Source organism: Mizuhopecten yessoensis, unplaced genomic scaffold, assembly GCF_002113885.1.
Source record: "Mizuhopecten yessoensis strain PY_sf001 unplaced genomic scaffold, ASM211388v2 scaffold10939, whole genome shotgun sequence".
Classification (NCBI taxonomy): Eukaryota; Metazoa; Mollusca; class Bivalvia; order Pectinida; family Pectinidae; genus Mizuhopecten; species Mizuhopecten yessoensis.
In genome coordinates this window covers 457441-479344 of record NW_018408797.1, presented here as the reverse complement: position 1 = coordinate 479344, position 21904 = coordinate 457441, and the positions used below count along the sequence as shown (strand labels likewise).

General features: G+C 34.5%; 1 protein-coding gene across 2 annotated transcripts in view; it reads right to left on the bottom strand.

Annotated features, from left to right (window-relative positions):
• Window positions 1-337: 337 nt before the first annotated feature.
• The window catches only part of LOC110463897 (zinc finger CCCH domain-containing protein 11A-like), a 21995-nt gene continuing 428 nt past the window's right edge, over window positions 338-21904 (bottom strand). The window contains exons 2-20 of one of the 2 annotated variants that reach the window (XM_021518821.1): window positions 20758-20830; window positions 19898-20348; window positions 18478-18609; window positions 18079-18220; window positions 15055-15183; window positions 13827-14414; window positions 12357-12488; window positions 11483-11779; window positions 9981-10271; window positions 8882-8938; window positions 8338-8397; window positions 7689-7736; window positions 6935-7348; window positions 6132-6206; window positions 5533-5646; window positions 4838-4896; window positions 3212-3386; window positions 2317-2845; window positions 338-1228 (exon numbers count right to left, since the gene is read on the bottom strand). In XM_021518821.1, the coding sequence (XP_021374496.1) occupies window positions 1096-1228; window positions 2317-2845; window positions 3212-3386; window positions 4838-4896; window positions 5533-5646; window positions 6132-6206; window positions 6935-7348; window positions 7689-7736; window positions 8338-8397; window positions 8882-8938; window positions 9981-10271; window positions 11483-11779; window positions 12357-12488; window positions 13827-14414; window positions 15055-15183; window positions 18079-18220; window positions 18478-18609; window positions 19898-19951 (3429 nt within the window). In that variant the 5' untranslated portion in view covers window positions 19952-20348; window positions 20758-20830 and the 3' untranslated portion in view covers window positions 338-1095. The remainder of the gene's footprint in view (window positions 1229-2316; window positions 2846-3211; window positions 3387-4837; window positions 4897-5532; window positions 5647-6131; window positions 6207-6934; window positions 7349-7688; window positions 7737-8337; window positions 8398-8881; window positions 8939-9980; window positions 10272-11482; window positions 11780-12356; window positions 12489-13826; window positions 14415-15054; window positions 15184-18078; window positions 18221-18477; window positions 18610-19897; window positions 20349-20757; window positions 20831-21904) is intronic. The other variant, XM_021518822.1, reaches the window with a different exon arrangement.

The following is a 21904-nucleotide window of genomic DNA, read 5'->3' as shown; positions in this document are numbered from 1 at the left end:
TAAGCTTCTCTTTCAATTGAGCAAGTTCGAAACATTTGCAATGTATTCAGCGTATCCAAACTTCAAAGTGTCATTTACATAAATTTATATCCATTTGGATCCTGATGAAAATTTCTGTGTTTTTTTTACAGTAGTATGGCAAACATTTGCAGTGTCATAAGTAAAGTACATTTTACTCTTGTTATCAACGTCATGGTCTATATTAGTTATTACATGATGTAATCAGTCAAATTTGGAACTGATGTCAAAACATTATTATACATCATCAAATATGACCTGGGTTTTTTTAAGACAAAAGTAAATCCCTAGCAATTTAACTTAAAATTATAAATGTACACTGTTCAATAATATAAAATAACCCAGACACCAGATTATCAAATTCCTCTGATCTGAGGGTATATTATATCATACAAGTCAAAAGAAGTTTTCACAAACTTGGCGTCATTCCAGAAATAAGTATATGGAGTGGGGAGAGACAACTAGGCTCTTTGTTTTGATTTTGATATCTAATTGTTTTTCCAGGGGTCCAATATTCAAATTAAATGTTAAAGAAATTGTATAGAACCTCCCCCCACCCTCCCCCACAACATGTTACCAATGAATGAATCCCCTTCATATCTGGAATAGCACACAATGTTGTTCCCCATTTAATTGTGCTCCTAACCAACCTTTTTCAATCCACTCTTTAACTCACTCTTACAATTCTTACCCACAAAATTATCTCATCAAATCAATACAAACAAGTCAACTAAAACTACACATTACTAACATCAATTCCAGAAGCACCTTTAATACATGACACCACTATAGATATGTTTATATGTTATTCTATAACTCATACATGAATTAATTTTAATTAATAGCACAAATATTCAATCACCACATCATGAACTGATGAAGTACTTAAGTAAATCGTATTCATCGATTAACAGTATACATCCAGAAAGCATTCTGACAGGGTCTTAATCATCTTATTCTTTGTAATGTTCGTCTACTTCGGCACCTTCCACTAATGAAGCTTGAGTCTTGATAAATGCAGGTTATAATGTATTATTTTTAAGAGATCGGTGATGAACACCTGGTTCATGATTGGCCTTATGCAAGAAGTTCATCAATTTCCCTGAGCAGGTCGTCGTCGTTGGTTTCATCTTCTGTGATATCTTCGTCCAGGTCACTAATGTCAATGTCTAGCCAACTGTCATTATGTGAAGATCTCTTGGCAGGTGATCTGCAAAACAAAATACAAATTATTATCAAAACTTTCCTACGATTTTAATACTGTACCATTATGGGCTTTAAATGAGGTCTAGATCTATTCATAATTTACAGATCTGGTCTAAGTAATATTCCTTCAATTTGCCTTCAGGAGGCACGGTAGTCCAGTGGTAGGACGCCGGGCTCGTGACCGAAGGGTTGCGGGTTCACGCCACGGCACGGCAATGTGTTGTATCTTTGAGCAAGAAACTTTACTCCGCTTGTTCCAGTCTACTCAGCTGTAAATGAGTACGTGCTTGGGAAGTGCTAGAATTGTTGATGCTAGCTGTTAGCGCCGAAATGGCAGCTCCGGCTGTATGCTCTCCATGGAGTTGAGAAATGTATTGGCTGGTTGCAAAGGCCCTATAACCACGGATAATAATTTGTGAACCGCTTTGAGACGACCTACGAACTAGGTTGTGATAAAGCGGTATATAAGAACCTACAATTATTATTATTATTATTATTATTATTGATAACAAATGTGATTATTGCTTAAATTAGTAATGTAAATCATAGACCAACCAAACAAAAAAAATGTATACATAAGATTTTTTTTTACGATATCAATTATTTACTATTAAACTGCAGTGACAGATTTTTTCCTAAAAATGAAGAATTATTTTCATGAATTTTTGCTTGTTTGTTTCATAATGTTTTGAGTGTAATCCACTAAACNGGGGGGGACAGAAAAACACATTCAAATACATGTTTAATTTTTTTTTATATTGCATTTGCCCTGGGCAAGTGGGCCAACCTTTTGAACTTGCCAGGGTGCTAAAACTGCTTGTCCTGGACGTCAGGCAAGTGAATTTGTTCACCCCTGGCATTTTTATTTTTTTCCCACAACAAAGTAAAATTATGAACATGTTCATAGCAAGAACCAAAGGCTTTTCAAGAAAGTCATCAATATGTTCAATAATTTAAGTCTTACAATTACTTTTACATTTGATGTTTGGAACAGATTTAATTTCATATCACAAAACAAATTTAGCCACATAAAATATATGGAGAACATAGAGTGTTTTAGGAAAACATCATATTAACAATCAAAACACTTACACATTCTCTTCTTCCTCACGGATATCAACAGCAATTGTGTTGATGGATTCCATCTTATTGCTTGGCGGTGATGATGCCGCAATATTAACTTGGTCCCTGTACTGTGACAGTCCTGCAGAACCGTCTCCTGCAGCGTTTAAATCTTGTGTAGAGCTAACCTCTGACACAGCAAATGTAGGTGCAGCTTTAAACACAGATGTCTGAGGTTTACCTAAGGTACCGTTCCTCTCTGTAAACAGATTGTCTAGCTCAGGGGCATCATCGCCTTTATTGTCAATACTGGCAGGCGTGCCATGTGAAGATTTGCTTGAGATTGGAGCTACATGTTTTTGTTCTTTTTCAATAAATGACCAGGTTTTGGAGTTAGATGAGGTAACTGTGGAATCTGAATGTGATGATGAAACTGGCATGTGTCGTGAAGATGATGATATTGATAAGGATGAACTTGATGATTGTACAGAATTAGACACAGGCATTGACAGAGGAGATTCTCCTGGTAATCGTGATTTTACTTTGACATCTGCCAAGTCTGCAAAGTGAAAGAAATACTGGTTAATATCGGTGAAATCTGGCTGGTATGTAAATACATTGAACCTAAGAGCCTTAATATGGTTATAAGCTATTTCCTAAATAAAAACTTATATGGTATATCTCTAGCACATCTCCTGACTGTGTTGAATTTAATGGAATGATATGACTCATCTCTTGCATGTTAATGTATTAAAGTAATTACAGATGATTGGAACTTGAAACGAATGTATTATTCATCATAATAAACTTCATTGGTACCAATAATGGAATATTGCCAAAAATTATCAGAACCTTATTTCTAATATGATTTGATATCAGACAAAACAATTTTTTAATTAGATATGTAGCTAAAAGCTGTATTCACCTTTTTCGTCAATGCCAAACTTTACAGGCCTTAACACCTTTTTGCCTGGGGAACCACCTAATGACGCCAAAGTGTTCTTCTGTTTCTCCACTAATATCTTCTGTTGTTCTCTTTTTTCAGCCATTATCTGAACAAACGTTTTCACTTCTTTGGGTTTAATCTGGTCTTTTAATCCCTGTAAATGAAGAGATTTTTTTTTAAGAAAGTTCAACTTTTACAACAGTATTCTTTTATCACTTGTTTATATACCAATCTAAACTTTAATTTGCAAATACAACCATTTCAATTTACTTCACCGTGAAGTTGGAACATTACAAATGCTTTATTTCCTCGAATCAGTGCAAAAATATAGAAAACCTTACTTAGTTTCCCCCTCTAGACTATTCATAATATATCCAATGCTGAATCCCCCACGCACATTTATCGGTAATGTTATGTTGTGGGTACAAAGAGAATATTCAACAGTTTCCTGTTGAATCCATATATATTTCACGAATATGGAAATACATATAACAATATATTTTGGAGTGAGAAACACAAATGATCAGTAACAGGCCATGTTTCTGCCATACACGTGATGTTCAATGGCCATTGTTTTCCGTTATTGTCTAGTAAGATTTGCTTACTGTGTATGCTGAGATTTCACTGGTAAAAATGTAACCAATATATCTATGTCTAACCTGTTTTGAATAGAGAGATGAAAAGGGAGAAAATATAATGGCAAAAATATCCCTTTTCACAGTACACATGAACAAGCAATGATATACTGTGAATTATATATTTCTGCAGCCAATATAATTATGTTCAAACACAAATAATTTAAAGATTAAAAAAAAAACCACTTTATAGCAGTAATTGAAGTAACTTTTCTACATAACATGTTTCAAAATTTCATTGAAATGAATTTAACAACAGGTGTCTGCTCCTTTCAGATAAATCTTGTAAAATCTGTATTTGGTGTATTATTGATGGGAATCCCCCCCCCCCAAAAAAAAAAAGTAAACAACACTAATTGCAAATTGTCTTATTATGCAAATAGAGAAATAGAGAAAGAGATTTCTAGCCATGAGGCCACACATGGCCAGCAAATCTGCATTCCCCAGGCACCCTAAAAGCTGACCAGCTAGGCGAGCGCTTTACTGGAATATATGTCACATCAGCAGCACTACCAAATCAAGCAGACTTATCCTCTGGGTGTTTTTTTGCAACAAGTTCTTTATAATACTTCTGCTGTAGTAAAGGATTCCCTGACTGTGGTACTTCCCTGGCCCACTCCCAGTCCCGATAGAGTAATATCCAAAAAGAAAGTAAAGGGAGGTTACTCTATGTATGGAAAACAAGGTTGGAATCTGCTAGTTTTGCTTGCCATAGGAGAAATCCTTTAGCCATAAACATTTCTCATTAATACTAAAGAATTACTTCTTGTATCAAACTTGAAGTCAATAATGAACTTGTTGCTTTAACACTTAATTTGAGAGAATGTTTTTTTCTGATGGTTTTAAACTTTTGATAAGGATTCATATTTTCTTCTTCTAGAAGACTGAAGATCATGTAGTTCCTTCTAGAAGACTGAAGATCATGTAGTTCCTTCTAGAATACTTTATATAAACACATCAGAATCCTAACCTCCATATTTTTTTCAACTAGTCTCCTCTTTATGGGTTCCTCGTCATCTGGCACAGAAGCTGAAACACACAATTTGATTAGTTTATTTTTTATACAATACAATAGAGAGAATTGTGATCAAACTTAAATTAATCAATAATTCAAGTATTCACCAATAAAACATACATGGATAATTTGCAAAATCAAGTACAAGCAAAACTACAGTGTATAAACTTAAGGAAACGAACGTGAAACCATAATTACCTGTACATGATCATCATGACATATTTGCAATTATCGTTTGATTTGTCAATAAAATCTCGACTATTACTGTCCTTTTTTCCATAAAGTAGCGAGTACGAAGTTTTCAAACTTTTAATTGTAAACTGTGGTATATGTACTGGACAAAAATAAAATGCTTTATTACATTAAAACTGCACATTATTAATCTGTCAATACCTGTAATAAGGGCTGTTCCAGTAAAATGTCTATCCCACCTCAGGACTACCATGTTTAGCTTTAATAATATGGGTACCACCCTTAGAATTTGATATTACCATTTTCATAGAATAGGTAGTAATCTAACCATGGAGATATTTATTTTAGAGGCCTGGGGTATGGTAGGTTGACCTTTTACTGGAACAGCCCTTATCTTTTTATATTGAAGTTTGAATACCACTGAAATGGGTTTTTTCTACTGGTGATTATCCACTTACTTCGTTTCTTTGCTGGTGGTACATATATCTGTATGGGTTGTCTATACTTTTTGGTCGCTGCAGACATTTCTTCACTAGTTTCTGAATGGACAACGGTCAAGTCTTCATCGCTCCCTACAACAATAGGACAAATCTTTTCAAGACATGGAAAAGTAGCTTCAAGCATTAAATTTAGCACATGCATCATAAGAATGACATTTTTTGTAGTTAAGATGATGAATACTAAATTTAACTTCAACAATATAAGTTATATAAGAATTCTTGTTAATAGTAAAGTTTGAAATCTAACAACATTCTGCATGCAGTACTACCGGTAGTTTGATTTGCTTTCTGTTCCCTTTGTTTTCAACTCAACCCTGTCTTCTATATATGCTTTGTAACATTGCTGATATTTTGTAATTGAAACAGAATTCACTGAGTATGATTTCAAATTAAAGTAGCTATTAATCAGGTAGGACACATATACGAACATTAACTACAAATAAGACAAATATGGTATTATAGTTCTACAAAATGTTTCATTTCTATGATTAAAACAACAAAGCAAACAAAAACAGACAAACATATATACACCATGTTAAACAATGGTTTAACCTTACCAGCTGGTTGTCGATGACCAACTTTTGCCCTGATTGCTGCTAGGCTCACAGATTTTTTCACTGCTTTAGTGGAATCTAAACAATAAAAACAGAAATGTGTTAAATGCTGGATTTGTAGAGTACATTTTCCTGACACAAAACCGAGCTTGTAAGGATGTATGTTACTTTTCTCTGAAATGGATCTCTTTTTCCAAAAGTTCCACGCTTAAACACTTATTTATAACTTTCTTAATCAATTGATAATAGATTTGAAAAGTACACACACACCAACAACATGCATTAACCAAGTTATCTGAATTATAACGTAACACTTCAAGAGTGTACATTTCCACCAGCCCAACATTCAGGGCTCGTAGATTTAATGTCTGGCTAATGAAAATTTTCCATACATGTATTCATGTTATAAAGGTAGGTTTGGCCAGTAGACTGTTGTCAGATCATTAAAGCTTAATTAAACAAGAATTCCACAGGAGTGGATGTGTCGCCTGCAGTCAGTGTGAAGTTTTGAGGTTAATCGGCCCAAGGAAACTGGACTTATCATATGGAAACAGTTTTTCTATTTATAGTAACGGAGACATTGACCTTTGAACCTGAAAAGCAATCCTAAGCAAGCACTTCTAGTAAGGAAGCACTGTATGAAGTTAGAGTTCAATTAAACCCTGTTTCGGACGACGCAACTGATAACGACGATGAGGATACCTATGTTGCCTCGTGTTGCAGGCGACACAAAAACACACTATGTTACAGATATTACACCTGTTGCTCCCAAAGACAAATCTTCCCCCAAATTCCCTTCTACCTACCCGAGTCTGTGTTGTCCTCAGCTGACACAACTGGTGTCTTCCTCCAGCCAAGTCTCTTTTTGATCTTTGGCTCTGCCTCCTTGCTACCAGTCTCCTGGTCCCCAGCACAACCCCCTGTTGGGGCCCCAGGTACTCCCAGTCTGCTGCGGATACCACCAAGACGAGAGTCTGCGCTGTCCCCTGATTCTTTTGGTCTGCTGTCCCATGCACGTCTGTTCCATACATTTATGGTCTTGACTTTTGGAGCACTTATCGCGACCACTGGCTTGACCATGGGTCGGACGACAGACTCTGGCCTCTGCTCCTCCTTTGTCTTAGCTAGCTTTGGCTTCTTCACCTCCACAGTCTTTTTCTGCACCTCCTTGGGTTTGGTTATGTTGCTTCTGACAGAAAATATTGGCAGTGGAGCTGAAACTGAGAGTCAAATGAACTTCAATGTTCATGGTTCATTCATTCAATGAATTTTAAAATGAATGGAAGGTAGATCCAATCTAAATAATAATTTGATTACGATAACTTTGGAAGCAAAAAGCTGCCTGAACAAGTTAAGTTGTATGCCTTTTACAAAAGAACATGGCAATACCAAGATGTTATTCTTACAAGATATGTTCCAATTATGGACCTCAGCTAGCTACCTCATAGGTATTTTTTGTTTGTTTAAAAATCTGTGAATTTGCATGGGGGGATCTGCAAACCAATACACATTTACTATATTGTATACAAGCACAAAACGCAAGATGTGGAGGCAACCTACCTGGCTCATCATCCTCCAGTATCACTCTTCTCTTACGTTTGGGCTTTTCTAAACAAAGTCAACAAAATTATCTAAATACATGTAATTATGTAATATTTTTATATCATACATTTCTAAAATCACAACCATGCTCGTCACTTAGATCTTTGCTAAATGACTCTGAATTCCTATTTTTATTTTATGGTGCACTTTGTTTGGATTTCTGGTAGTTTGTGTTTTCCTACAAGAAAGTCAATACTTGTATGATATCTACAATAAATAATATTTAAATAGCATTGAAATTTTAAATTTTGTGTCTTACATTTCTAAAATCTGAATTCTTATGATTGAATATGGTAAAATTTCGGATTTTCGGCTAGTTTGGGTTTTCCTACATGAAGTCAAGATCATTATTGAAAATAAGTATCAATGACATCTTTAATTTTTCATCATACATTTCTAAAATCATGACCATACTTGACCTTTGAATTGTTGTGAAATGACTCTGAATTTCTGTTTTTTAATACAACAAACTTTTGTTTGGATTTTCTGTATCAACTTACTTAATTTTAACAGGCGATTTCTTACTCTATCAAATTAAGACTTTTTCAGTGTAGATCACTTGAACAAAATCAAATAGTTTTAAATTCACTGAGCTATAGATATTTACCCTTTTCTTCCTTTGGCGGTACAACAAATGTTTTCTTGATTGTGACTTCTTCAATAACTTCTGAAACAGGAAGTATTATTGTAAACAACAACCAATTCTTTACAAAAAATATGTTCTTGCATAAAATTAAAACATGTGGAATAGACTTCTAGATAGTGAAATTTTCCATCGAATATTTTTCAGTCTTAAGATCTTGACAATGATAAAAAGATACACTTACTTGACAATGATAAAAAGATACTCTTACTTGACAATGATAAAAAGATAGACTTACTTGACAATGATAAAAAGATACACTTACTTGACAATGATGAAAAGATACACTTACTTGACAATGATAAAAAGATAGACTTACTTGACAATGATAAAACGATACACTTACTTGACAATGATGAAAAGATACACTTACTTGACAATGATGAAAAGATACACTTACTTGACAATGATAAAAAGATACACATACTTGACAATGATAAAAAGATACTCTTACTTGACAATGATAAAAAGATACTCTTACTTGACAATGATAAAAAGATACACTTACTTGCTTTAACTGGCTGAATAGGAATAGATTTCTTGATCGTGAAATTTTCAAAAGAATCTGAAAAATTCATACAAATTGGTAAAAAATGTTTTTTTTCATGAAAATTAAGCCCACTTCACGAAATTCCAGACCAAAAATTTATACCAATAAGTACAATGACTACACTTATTACTGATGCCCTGAATTAATCAATTTTAGGTACAATTCCACTAGTCCAACAACCAGACTACTGTTAGGGTTTGTGAAAAGTTTCATAAACATACACATAGAAATATTAGAATATTTTTTTTTATCTTTGTGTAGATTTCTGTAAATTTGGAAATGTACACACATGGCTGCATATTTATAAAGAAATACCCGTATGCATATTGATTCAGAGCTTCACAAAGATAATTTTCAAATAAAGAATTTATATATGCTTCAGTTATATTATTATTTAGAAAAATACACCAATTCAGATATTTGTCTATGTCAACAGTAAAATATTGGGTATATGACCAAGGTTATTACTCAAATTGTTATAAATGCACCAAAGATACACATGACCTTTGCTGCAAAAACTTTATACATGTTGATAACACCCAAGAAATCCTAAAGACATTTTCTTTTCAACGCTCAATGACAGTCATGAAAGCTTTTTAAGTAGAAGATTTAGTATGTATCTTTCGAATGGAGAAATTTTGAATAGTATATACCTAATACATCAATACTTTTGCACTTGAAGTTATTTAACAGTTGAAAAATACAAAGACTTTTTTTTATTAATAAATGTGGGTTTTTTTCACAGTCAGGTTATCACTTTACAGATGACTTTTATCACAAAGTTATTACCTTAAGACATATGCTAAGGGCTATTCAATATCTGCATATATTTTACGTATTTTATTTATAATTGACATTAAGTATGTTTGATTGTTGGTGGAGTATCATATCATGATTGTTAATATTTGTAAAGTGGGCTCCAGGACGTAAACCTTAAGGTAGTGGTGGCCACGAAAGGGCTCCACCACCCCCTCTCAAACCAACATATATATTTATTTCTGAAATAGCCCTCAGCATTAAATAGCACCTGTATACAAATTTCAAATATTGTCTATACCTGATTTTCTGATCGCTCTCCTTGTATCAAAAACAAACTTCACTGGAACCTCTTTCTTTACTTCTTCTTCCTCCTCCTCGGACGTCTCAGGTTCCCCCTCTCCTAGTTCAATGTCCACCTCCTCTCCAATGTCCTCCTCCTCCTCTTTCTCTCCTTCATCACTGCTTCCTTCAGATGCACTCTTCTCACCTTCAGACACCTCAGCTTCCTCTACCTCACTGACCGAGCTTTCCTCCTCACTATCCGATTCCTCCTCCACTTCCTCCTTTTTAACTACTGTAGCTTTTGCAGCTTAACACAAATCAGAAAATTGACTTAATTTATCAAATACTGATAAAAGATGTTTTTAACTCGCTTAATTATATTTAAATGTTATATTACAAGATCAATTTGGAAATAATTCCCCTGCATTTTTTGGTGACGGCTATATGTGATATAATATGTACGATATATATGCAAGACCACACACTTGTGTTTTTCTAACGAATCAGAAAGCACAAGTTTATTGCACAGACGAATATATACAATATAACAATATATTCACCAGTGCGTAAAGCGCACAAGTGAATATATACGTCCGCGCAATAAATGATTTCAGATGCGTTAGAAAAACACAAGTGTGTGGTCTTGCTTTTATTACATTCCTTCCGTATTTGGTAGAGATCGATACAAAGATTTTATAAACTTTGATATTTTTTGCAAATACGGGGAACTTTTCAGTTCGCCATGACAAGGGGATTCCCATAGAAAGCAGTTCCGGCTAGTATGGTGATACAACATCTTGTATCACACAGAAAACATCAACAGAAAATTGTTCTATTACTATTGTAAGATTACATAGGTATGTGATAAAAAAACTTAACAGAGGTGAGGAATTTAGAACACAATGCAGGATGATTTGGGTTTTGATGTAGAGATATTGAGTTCAAGTAGGGAGATTTTTAAAGGCATCAAGGAATAACTTTGTTTCACTAATGATTATCAATTTTTGCCATATACACCACTGTTTTCAAACCCTCTATATTATCATCAAACCCTAGCAAAACAATACAGTTTTGCAGTACATACATTTGACAGAGATATCAACAAAAAGCAATATTACTTCTATCACACAAATACGATAGTTATTCTTCTTATCACATTAGATGATATATATATATACTACTAGAAAATAAAGGAACCAAATTTTCATGGCAAAAAGGTGATGGATGTCAGATCTATGTTGGGAAATTTCTATGTTAAAGCGGGAGAAACAAACCAGTCCATTTTTTCAAACACTAGCAACCTCCCAAAGATATCTCCGCAACTCTTTATCTGCCACAAGAGGAGATCTAAATATAACTTCACAAACACTTCACAAGAACAACCAAAGCCATTAAATGATGTTTCCAAGTTAGGAATTTAAATTACTTTTCACTCCAAAAGAAATAACCATCCTTGTAAGGATACCAGGATACTACTATGTAAGAAGATATGGACACTGCTTTACCAATAATCTCTACCTTTTAAGGCACGCGCCTTCCTCTTTGCAGCTATGATTTCTCTGCGTTTATTTTCTCGTTCCTGTTCCAGCTTTAGACGTTTGATCCTCTCCTCCCTCTCTTTGTTTCGGGCCTGAGAGCTGCGTTCCTCTATGCTCCTCTTCCTACTTGGTGGTGTGCGTTTTGAAGTACCTATTCGCTTGTGCACTGGTAACTTTTCAGTGGACTTTCTCTCTGATGTGTCACTCTTTCTTTTGTCTCCGTCACTGGAACGTCTTCTTCTTTTCACAGGCTCTTCTTTCTTCTCTGGCTGATCTTCTAGAAATTTAAATATTTTCTTATTAGGTATTTTATAAAAGAAAAGTTTCATTCTGTGTTGAATGACATTGGGAAGTTGAGAGTCCAACACAAGATTATTAGCAATTCACATTTACTGGTTTTAATTATGACAACACAAGGACAAAATTGATCATTTTGTTACGAAAAGGTAATCAACAGTGTTTAACTTGACAAATATTTATATCTGTGCATAGATTTTCAATTGGGAATAACTCCCCTATATTTGGAAATGTACAGGTCTAAGCAGAATTACTGACTAATATAATGATGATTTTCAGCAGTAAAACAAAGATACATGTCTGCAAATCTCAAACTTCAGAAGCATTGTGCTGTTTTTCATTTTCATATCTGATATCCACGATTTCTACAAATCTGTTTAAATTTAGGCCAAATCCGACACCACATCTGGCCATTGTAACTTTAACAGTTTCGTTCCACATTTTGTTCATAGTAAGCAAATTGCATGAAATTTCTTGTTATATCATGGTAATAAATTGAAATAAAGTTAGAAATTGTGAATTTATACAGAGTAATGGGACATAGTACTATAACTTACTGATTCTGACAACCCGTCCACTTTTCAGTTCAATGATACCCATTGACCGGAGTGCTCTCTCCCTCAATGTTTGCTCCAAGCTTTTTATACCCAGGTCCTCATCTGAATTCTCTTCATCAGTTGTCTTAACATCTACAATTTTAAAGATTTTTTTTTTACAATTTGATAGAAAATTGATATGATTACATATGTCTGCACAAGTACATATTTACAACACATTTTTAATTAAAATCTGGTTAAATTCCCAAGATACAGTATAATTTTAAAACAATATTAAATACAAGGGTTGTATATTGTTGCTAAAAAATAAAATCACAATATTTCATTTGAAATCAATATCAGTCTTTTTCCAAGGATATTTTGTATGCTGTAATCATTTCAAGTACTTTGCATTGTAATATTTTTCCATGTTACTTCAAGATTTCCTATACAAAAGTCAAGTTAACTTTAAAAGTCATTACTTTATCAAGTAAATTATGAATAAATCAGCAATTACACTGAAAAAATGATTTTCCCTGTTTAAACTTTTGTCTTCTCTTTACTTTTATAAACAAACCCATAATTTGTTCAGCCTCCTTTTATCATCTTTCATTTAAAATTTAACCCATTTATTCCACCATACACCCAAGAGTCAATTAAAATATATACATTATCACTGGCACCATGACAGACTTAAAAGCTTACTTCCTGTGTATATTTTAGTGACAAGTATTATGTAACATTAACTTTTGCTTGTGTTTCTTGTGGCTACAGTAAAATCAAACACTCAGTCTCAGTACCGTTAAGTTTAGAGACTTGTCTTAATGAACAAAAATATATATGTCTCTCTAGATCTCCAGTAGTAAATATGCATATTACCAGGTATTTGCTTTAATTAAATACAAATTTATCTTGCTTTACCTTTGCCCTAGAAGTGAAAGTCAAGGTACCTTAATACAGTGCACTACACACCTTTGGGTGTTGCAATATGCTTCTAAAATCTAAGGTTTATAAGATATCTTCAATAGTTTAAAACTGGCAGCACAGGCAAGCTTTTATTTAGAATTCTGTTCTTATTTGACCTTTGACTGAGAGGTGAATGTCACAGTAACCTAATTACAGTGTACTGTACTCCTTTTATGGGTGATGCAGATACACTTCAACTTTCAACAAGATATTGTAACAGTTTAAAGGTTACAGCCAGCAGAAGATTATATATCAAGACATTTGGGAGCATTGCCTGTAGGTTTTATTCACTAATTCTTGAATCTGTGATTGAAGAGGATATCACATATTAAGTGTAATTATGTAAAAAGAATTAATAATGGTTGAAGATACAAATTTGCTTAAAAAAATGTGAAAATTAATCTCTCACAGAAATAAAAGTATTCTATATTGTTTCAACAGACAGACCATAGCAAGAAAGTCCATTTAAATATTTGATGATTATACCACTTACACCAATATAGTATTCTTCTAACTAACAAATACCTTCTTTTTTTTCTGCCTCCTTTTTCTTCAATGATATGACTTTTGGATCCACAGCAACAGGATTATTATCTTTCTTAACAGTGTGCTGCTTTGCTTGCTCTAGAGACTGTGCTGACTTCGACACAAGCCCGACATGTTTAGAGTGTTCCTTTGCTGTTGCTACAGCTTTCCTTGCACGTTTCTGTTGAGGCGTCACAGCTTTCTTATCTGGCTGTTTTGTCCGACGTGTTATTGATGGTCGAGTTCCTGCTCCAACTTGTTTTGCAGATACCTTTCTTATTTTTTGACTAGATTTTGTTGTTGGTGAAGTCTTTTTTACTTGTAAGGGAGTTTTTGATAGGTCAGATGATGAAATAGCTTTTCTTTTCAAGGAAGGTTTGAGTGGAGGTGATGTTTTAATGGAGGGTTCTGGTAAGGTGGGGGATGGTGCTTTGTTCTCTGGATCAGCTACAGGCAGATTGTTTTTTTCTTCTGGTTCTTGAAATGTCAAATCTTTTCTACTAGTTAAATCAATATTGTTTGACACTGATGCTGATTTATAAACAATACTTTTCACTGGTGAATTGTATGGACTGTCGAAATCAGAATCTGAAAGTAAACAAATGTATTTATAGTGATTGAATGGCCTCTCACTGTAATAGCTGTACTGATTAAATGTGATATCCATTTTTAGAAAGCTCCTATTTCAAACTGTGGCTACAGCTTTAATGGCCATTTGTTAGGTTGAATCTTCATCAAAGGATGATTATACCACTTGTCAAATGGGGCCCCTGATAGATGATTTGGGAAATTTTGCACTGGAGGGGAATTTTCCAGAATTTAACTAAGTAAAGTGTTGGACTATAAGAGATTTCAAGTTGTATTAAAAGTAAATCACCAATGTATTATTTCAATACCTGATTATCATAATGTTATTTATATTATTTCACATTTTTTTAAGTTGATGAATCCACAATCATAGTAATATTCAACGTTTCTCACAGACAACAAGTCTTCTTCTTTATAACTCGATTATTCTCTATTCAATATTATTTAAAATCAGACTAGTAGTAGTTCTGAGAATGTATCAGCCAGTTAAAGCCATGCTCAACTAGCATCATGTTTCAATTTACTCAGGAAATTATTTAATGTAGACATACTCTACTGGAACCATAGCTTATGAATTCAAATATTTTTGACAAATAGGCCAATTTTTTTCCCATCTTGTCATGAAGCCTGTTAACCTTACCCTCTCCTGGGTTTACTATGATGGGATCTATAACAGGTCCTATGTCGGATGGTAGGCTGTAGTTGGAATGGGTCTCAGCAAGGCTCCCTGGCATGGGCTGACTCATCTCATCCTCCTCTGTAGCATCAACTGAAACATTTTTTGTTTGTTTGTTTATGTTTAACGGCCCATCGATGGCTGTGGTCATTTAGGGCCATGGTGATTTATTTATTTATTTTACTTTTTTAACAAACATGTGAATAGCGAAGATAAAATCAGATAAAATGGTTCATTTTAAAAGTATTCGCATCGTATGTGTAGATAATAAAAAATAATAAAAAGGGGCTAAAATAATAAAAGAGATAACGAATAGATGATATGGAATATGCGATATATATATAACGTCAAAAATGATAAGGTGGGTTAAAAGACATCAGAGTATATAAAATAGACCGATGTCTTTCAAATAGTTAAATAATGCCTTCGAATCCACGGAACTGAAAAGTGTTTTCATATCCGGGACTCGGAAGTTGTTATCACGAATGTGTTTAAAATCGGAACATTCTATTAAAAAATGCTCCACTGTAAATGGAGTGGCACATGCGTGGCATGAAGGTATATCTTCTCATTTTAAAAGGTACGAATGAGTAGGATATGTGTGCCCAGTGCGGAGCCGAGCGAGGACAACTTCCTCTCTACGATCTTTCCGACTGGGAATAGATGTTTTAAGTTTCGGTTGTATCTTAAAAAGTTTGTTGTTGGTCTCCAGAGACCAGCGTTTCTGCCATTCATTTTGAATGGCTGTACGAATAGTAGGTTTAAAATCTGTGTATGGTAGTTTGATATTTGTTTGTTCGAGATTCAATGCATTTTTGCTTCCCTGTCAGCAAATTTGTTGCCTTTTATTCCGATATGGCTCGGAATCCATAGTAAAGTTATTTTAGACTTTTTCAATATACGAGATATTCGAAGAGCAAGGTTTTGTACGATTGTGTTTTTAGGATCTCGTAACTGTAAACTCTGTAGGACAGATAGAGAGTCTGAACAAATAATTGCCTTTTTAATGCGGTGTTCATCGATATGGTCGAGGGCCAAACCAATGGCGCATGCTTCAGCAGAAAAGATGGAGGCGCCGTCTGGTAGTCGGACTGAAGTGCAAGTATTGGCAGTACAGCAGGCTGCTGCCACTTTCTCACCTTCTTTGGAGCCATCGGTGTAAAGTTGTGTATGAGAAGGGTAATTCGAAATGCATTCCCGAAAGGAGGATTTGTGTTCTTCGGGCATAACACTTGATTTCCCTCGCTCATTTAATGTAAAGTTAAAATCAGGGGTTTGAATGGTCCACGGAGGAACATCAGATATGTTAAATTCAGCTATGTCCGTCAATTTTATGTTGAGTTCTTGCAGGAAATTCAAAATTTGGATACCAAATGTTGGCAGAAGTTTTTGGTTTTGCGTAAATATGTTTTGGTATTTGGGGTTGAATACTTGGTTGAAAGCATGATTTTAAGGGTTTGATTTTAATTGAACTGCAAATTGTAATGAAAGTTTTTTTCTTCTGTCATAAAGGGATGGTTCATTTGCTTCCACGTACAGGCTTTTTACACGTGTTGTTCGAAAAGCTACAAGGGCTAGACGAAGCCCTTGGTTATGGATTGGGTCTAGCATCTGAAGGTACGAACTGCGCGCCGACCCTTATACCATAGAACCATAATCCAGTTTTGTTCGAATAAGTGATCTGTATAGGCGCAAAAGCATTTCCCGATCCGCTCCTCAATCAGTATGAGAAAGGACTCGTATAATGTTTAACGCCTTGGAACACTTATCCTTCAGATACTTTATATGTGGTATGAAAGAGAGTTTCGAATCAAAAATGAGGCCGAGAAATTTAGTCTGTTCAACAACAGGAATTCTAGTGCCATTGAGTGTTAGATTTGGGTCATTGTGTGCTTTTCGTTTTTGATAGAAATGCATGCACACAGTTTTGGATTTAGAGAATTTGAAGCCGTTTTCGTTTGCCCAATATTGTAGTTTGTTTAAACTCTGTTGAAGTTGTCGTTCTATCGTATGCATGTTCTTAGATCTGTAACAGATCAAGAAGTCATCCACAAATAACGACCCTTCTGTTGATTGACCAAGACATTTGACTACTGAAACAGCAACATCAAACATCTAAAATAGTTCAATTTAAAAAAGAAGTGTACAATAATTCATTGACTGCGTCTGTTTGATATATAGGAAACCAAGGTAATTGTTTCCTAAAGTACCTCTGTCAGGGGTGGAATCCTGTACTACAGATCTCTAGTCAAGTAATGCTCAGCCATTAGAGCTTAAGAGAAAAAAGTATTCAAACCAAATGAGTAACATGACACTAGATGGTTGATCACTGTGACATACTCGCTTTCCAAAAAAAATAAAAATGGCCATTTATCCAGATGAATATTCATGCTTTTGTTGTGGTCCCTTCAGTAGCTCAGTAGTGAGAAGTAACGGTAACAAACTTGATCTCAAATGAAAGCATCCACAGCTATGGACAAGGGGAGCATATTATCAAGTTTTATCATGATCCCTTTCATTATGCCTAGCAAGTTTAACTACGATCCCATGTTTATGACAAACACAAACAGCATTAACAATTTCACATGCAAAATCAAAGATATCTGCCGGATGGCCACTTTGCTTTTTTGATATCCATCTCAAATGGCAGTTTGCACAAATGTAAACCAAGGGATGTAGCATGCCAAGTTTAATCATGGTCCCTAACATAGTTTCTGTGAAAAAACATCGCGATAATTGACCGAGTCAAAGTGACGGACAGACGCCTGACCATGGATGAAAAGCAAAAATCATACCATCTGAAGATGAAGGTTAAAAACATTGTTCAAAAGCTAGGTGATTGATTGATATACATACCCAGTGTGATAATAATGTTGTAGGTGATTGATTGATATACATACCTAGGGTGAAAATGTTGGTGTAGGTGATTGATTGACATACATACCTAGGGTGAAAATGTTGGTGTAGGTGATTAATTGATATACAAACCTAGGGTGATAATGTTGGCGCTACTGCTGCTAGTCTTGGGTATGTTTTTGGGTCGAGGTTTTAGGTGTTGAAAAGGACACATTGGTCTGGTACAGCCACTAGCAATACTCTCAAAGTAGCATGGCAACTCTGCTTTGTTCTGCTGCAAACACACACAGCAAATATGTATAACAAAACTTCAATATAATGCCTATCATTTAAATAGCATCCTGGCTTGATATAAATATTTCCAATGTTCCTTTTTTTTTCCTTTATTAACATTTCCTTTGTCATAACCTTTTATCACACAAATATTTGATATGGAATAAAAACAGTGGCAGTATCACACAATTTAATTGAACAATTGTATAAACACATGATCTATAACTAGCAGACCTGTACGTAGGACTTCAGACTTACTATGATTGGTTCGATGGTCTCTGAATGACGATATCGACAATCATCAGTTTTACACCTGTTCTGTTTCCAGTATACACAGGTCACAGTACTCTGCCGGGCAGCTTCACAGTGTCGGTACACACATTGGTCTCCCTGTATATCAAACACAACATCAATATTCGATTTTCAAGTATTCAGTGACTATCAGTTTATTTAACCTTTCCTTTTTCCAGTTTACAGCATTGTTAGTGAAAAGGAGGATAACTCAAGAGTTGAGGTATCATTTGGCTGCTAATGTTGTAATATTGTTGACAATGAAAGTATTACCGCATGTTGGAGGCTCGTTAGTTTTTAATTCAAACTCAGAAAGAAAAGAAATGCTTAGAAATAGTGGTTTAAAACTTCTAAGACATCAGTACTATGACCAATTTATAAAGTCTCACTTCATGATGTAAACCATCTATCGACAATTTACAACTCAAAGTTGTTCAAGAATATCCAAAATATCATTGATTTAAGAGAGCTGTCACATGGTGACCGTTTAACTGTCCATATATGGTAAGTATTACATAGAGAATAATACATGCCTTTTTCCATATCACACCCAGTATCAACCCGAGACTGCAATATCGGCCCTTGGGCCGATATTGGTCGAGGGTTGATACCGGGGGTGATATGGAAAAAGGCATGCTTTATTCTGTTTATTACATACTTACTAATAAAAGCTACTATCTTATGATATATTTTTCTTTTAAAATATTGAAAAACGAAAAATTTCCAAAAGGGGTGTGTAAAGGTTTTGCGGGCTGATACAGGTTTTGGGGTGTGATACGGCGGGGGGTGATACAGCTTTTGGGGTGTGATACGAAGTGGGCTGATATGGTTAAGAGCAATTGTGTCGTATCGCATATACAAAAAAAAACGTATTTATTAGTAAGTGTGTAATAAAATAGAGGGAAACATGGTGGTGCCATATAAGAAGGCCATGTTTCCATATATGCATGAAAATCTTTGACTTACAAAAATCACACAAAAATCACAGGGCAGTTTGAACATCAATGTGGAGCTGGATACAAAAAGGGGCAAAATGGTTAGTCAGCAAAGACTCAAAAGGCAGACAAAACTGTCGTCCAGTGTTTTAAGGATAAAAGGAGAACCGTATATCATTTCTTCAGCAATTTCTGGGGCACAGATTTTTGAGGCCTGGACTCTTGCCTTTTCTTTTGGACTCCCTAACTTTTCAAAATTTTGTTAAAGAGGTAAAGGACTTGGGACTTGCCCGCAAATTTCTACAAAAATCACTGTTTCCGACAGAATAGATTTATATATAAAGTGTCAGTTAGATGTATAGGAGACACATACTTGTCTACTATCTTACTGACACTCTATGATTCTATAGTTGATTGGCCGGCAGTAAATAACTAACGAATGTTAAACCAACCTTTGCACACGACGAAGAGAAGAAGTAAAAACAGTCATCATTTGATTTGGACATCTTTGTTGAAACTTCCTGAAAGCACGACAGTCACACGTTCAACTGTACTCTCCTTGCTGACAGATAACACTCCGTAGATCAAAACGATGCCATCAGTCACTAAGAACTCTATGTTCACTGCTAGTGCACTCCTTCAAACAATCTTCATCCACAACACAAGTCTCTTAACCACCGAATGTCTTCTTTTTTTTTAATGGCCTTAATCAAACAGCCCTTACATTTAATTTTGCATGACCACAAATCTAATTCCTTTTTCTATACAATGTTATTCTTTTTTGAAAATTAAAAAAAAATGAAATATTCTTGACCAGATGAAATAAGCTGAAAAAAGAATAGCCAAAATATAGAATTAAAATGAGTCTTGAATCCCAGTCTTGTCCCAAGAAAACAGGAAACACTAAAATGAAAAAAGTAAACCAATCAATGCAAATTTCTATATAAATATAATATGCAGTTTGAGATACAAATATAAATATGCTAAATATTTTATAATTCTATTTCTTTTCATACCCTTAACTAACTAAGATTTGTCCGAGCTGATTTGTAATCCATTTAACACCATCACATAACTTTTTATATGAAGATAAAGTACATGTATAATAATATTTTATATATTGGTGTAGTGTTATTCAAGATTATCTAAGACTGAGACTGTTAGTTTTAGAGAAATATAACTCAATTATAAGTATAACCAAGAAGTCTACAGAGGTATGGATGGACTGACAGGAAAGGCAAATATATAACGCCTCCTCCACAATGTTGTGAGGGGAAAAAATAGATGTCTACATGCATAAATGTATTCTTACCATATAACTGTTTACTGCACTCCTAGACATCACCCAGTAAATCATTCTCTACTTCAGGACATCATACATGTACCTTCTCCAATACAGAATGTCAAAAACAATTAGATAAATTCCTTTGTACAAATAATTATTTTGATAAGATAGGAAAGTGCCCTCGTTTAAACATGTCAACAGCTTCATTTTCAATGAAAACAGTGTTTATTTCATATACTTTTTATGTCTTTTATTTTGATAAAACAAATATTTAAAACAGAATGTTTGCCCTTAGATTTTTCCTAGGTGTGGGAAGAACATTTCCTCACCAGGTACTGTATGTAATCTATCAAATGTATTGATCAACCTTATAGAAATGACAAGGTTCATTTTTATTTTAGATGCAGGGCTTTAAAAATAACCTTTGTTCCAAACTTAATAAATAATTCATAATCACATAATGATTCTATCAACATTATGATTTGTGTCAACTTGTTTGGTCGTTAAATATCAATTATGTCACCATAATATAAGTATTCACTACTGGGAAGATTACAAAATGAAATTCTACTTTGATTATTTTTATCAAATATAAATTACTGATATAGAGTATCAAACACCTTACTGTGTTGAGAAGGGAGATCATTCATCAATATACTAGCAATAGTATAAGTACTTACAATTTACAAGTCATTTATAAAAGTTGTGCCAATTGTCTTTGTTTGAACTGTAATGGAACAGAACTAGGTCAATAACCAGCGACCATGTAGCTCAATTAGTGAGAGCATCTGTCTAGAATTTGGAGGGTCTTGGGTTTGAATCGCACTTTGACCGTGTCTTGGCATTGGTGCCCACAAATCACAGAAGGTGGTATAAGGTCTTGTGTGTCTTCTGGGTTGAACACTTTGTTAAAGACTTGGGGTAGGGGGTTCAGTCTTAGAATTTCTATCTCAAACAACATAGAAAATATGTCTGTGGAATAAAGATTTCTTATATTTATAGGCCTATTAAAATTTGCTTTAGACCAGACCTTGACCGATATCATATTTTACACGAAAATAAGATATATTTTTTTACATAGACAACTAGGTCCATGAAGTTAGGAATTTCCATAGACCTTCAGTTATTTTCGTGGTCGTCTATATTGGTCTACCATAATTTGTTCGGGGGGGAG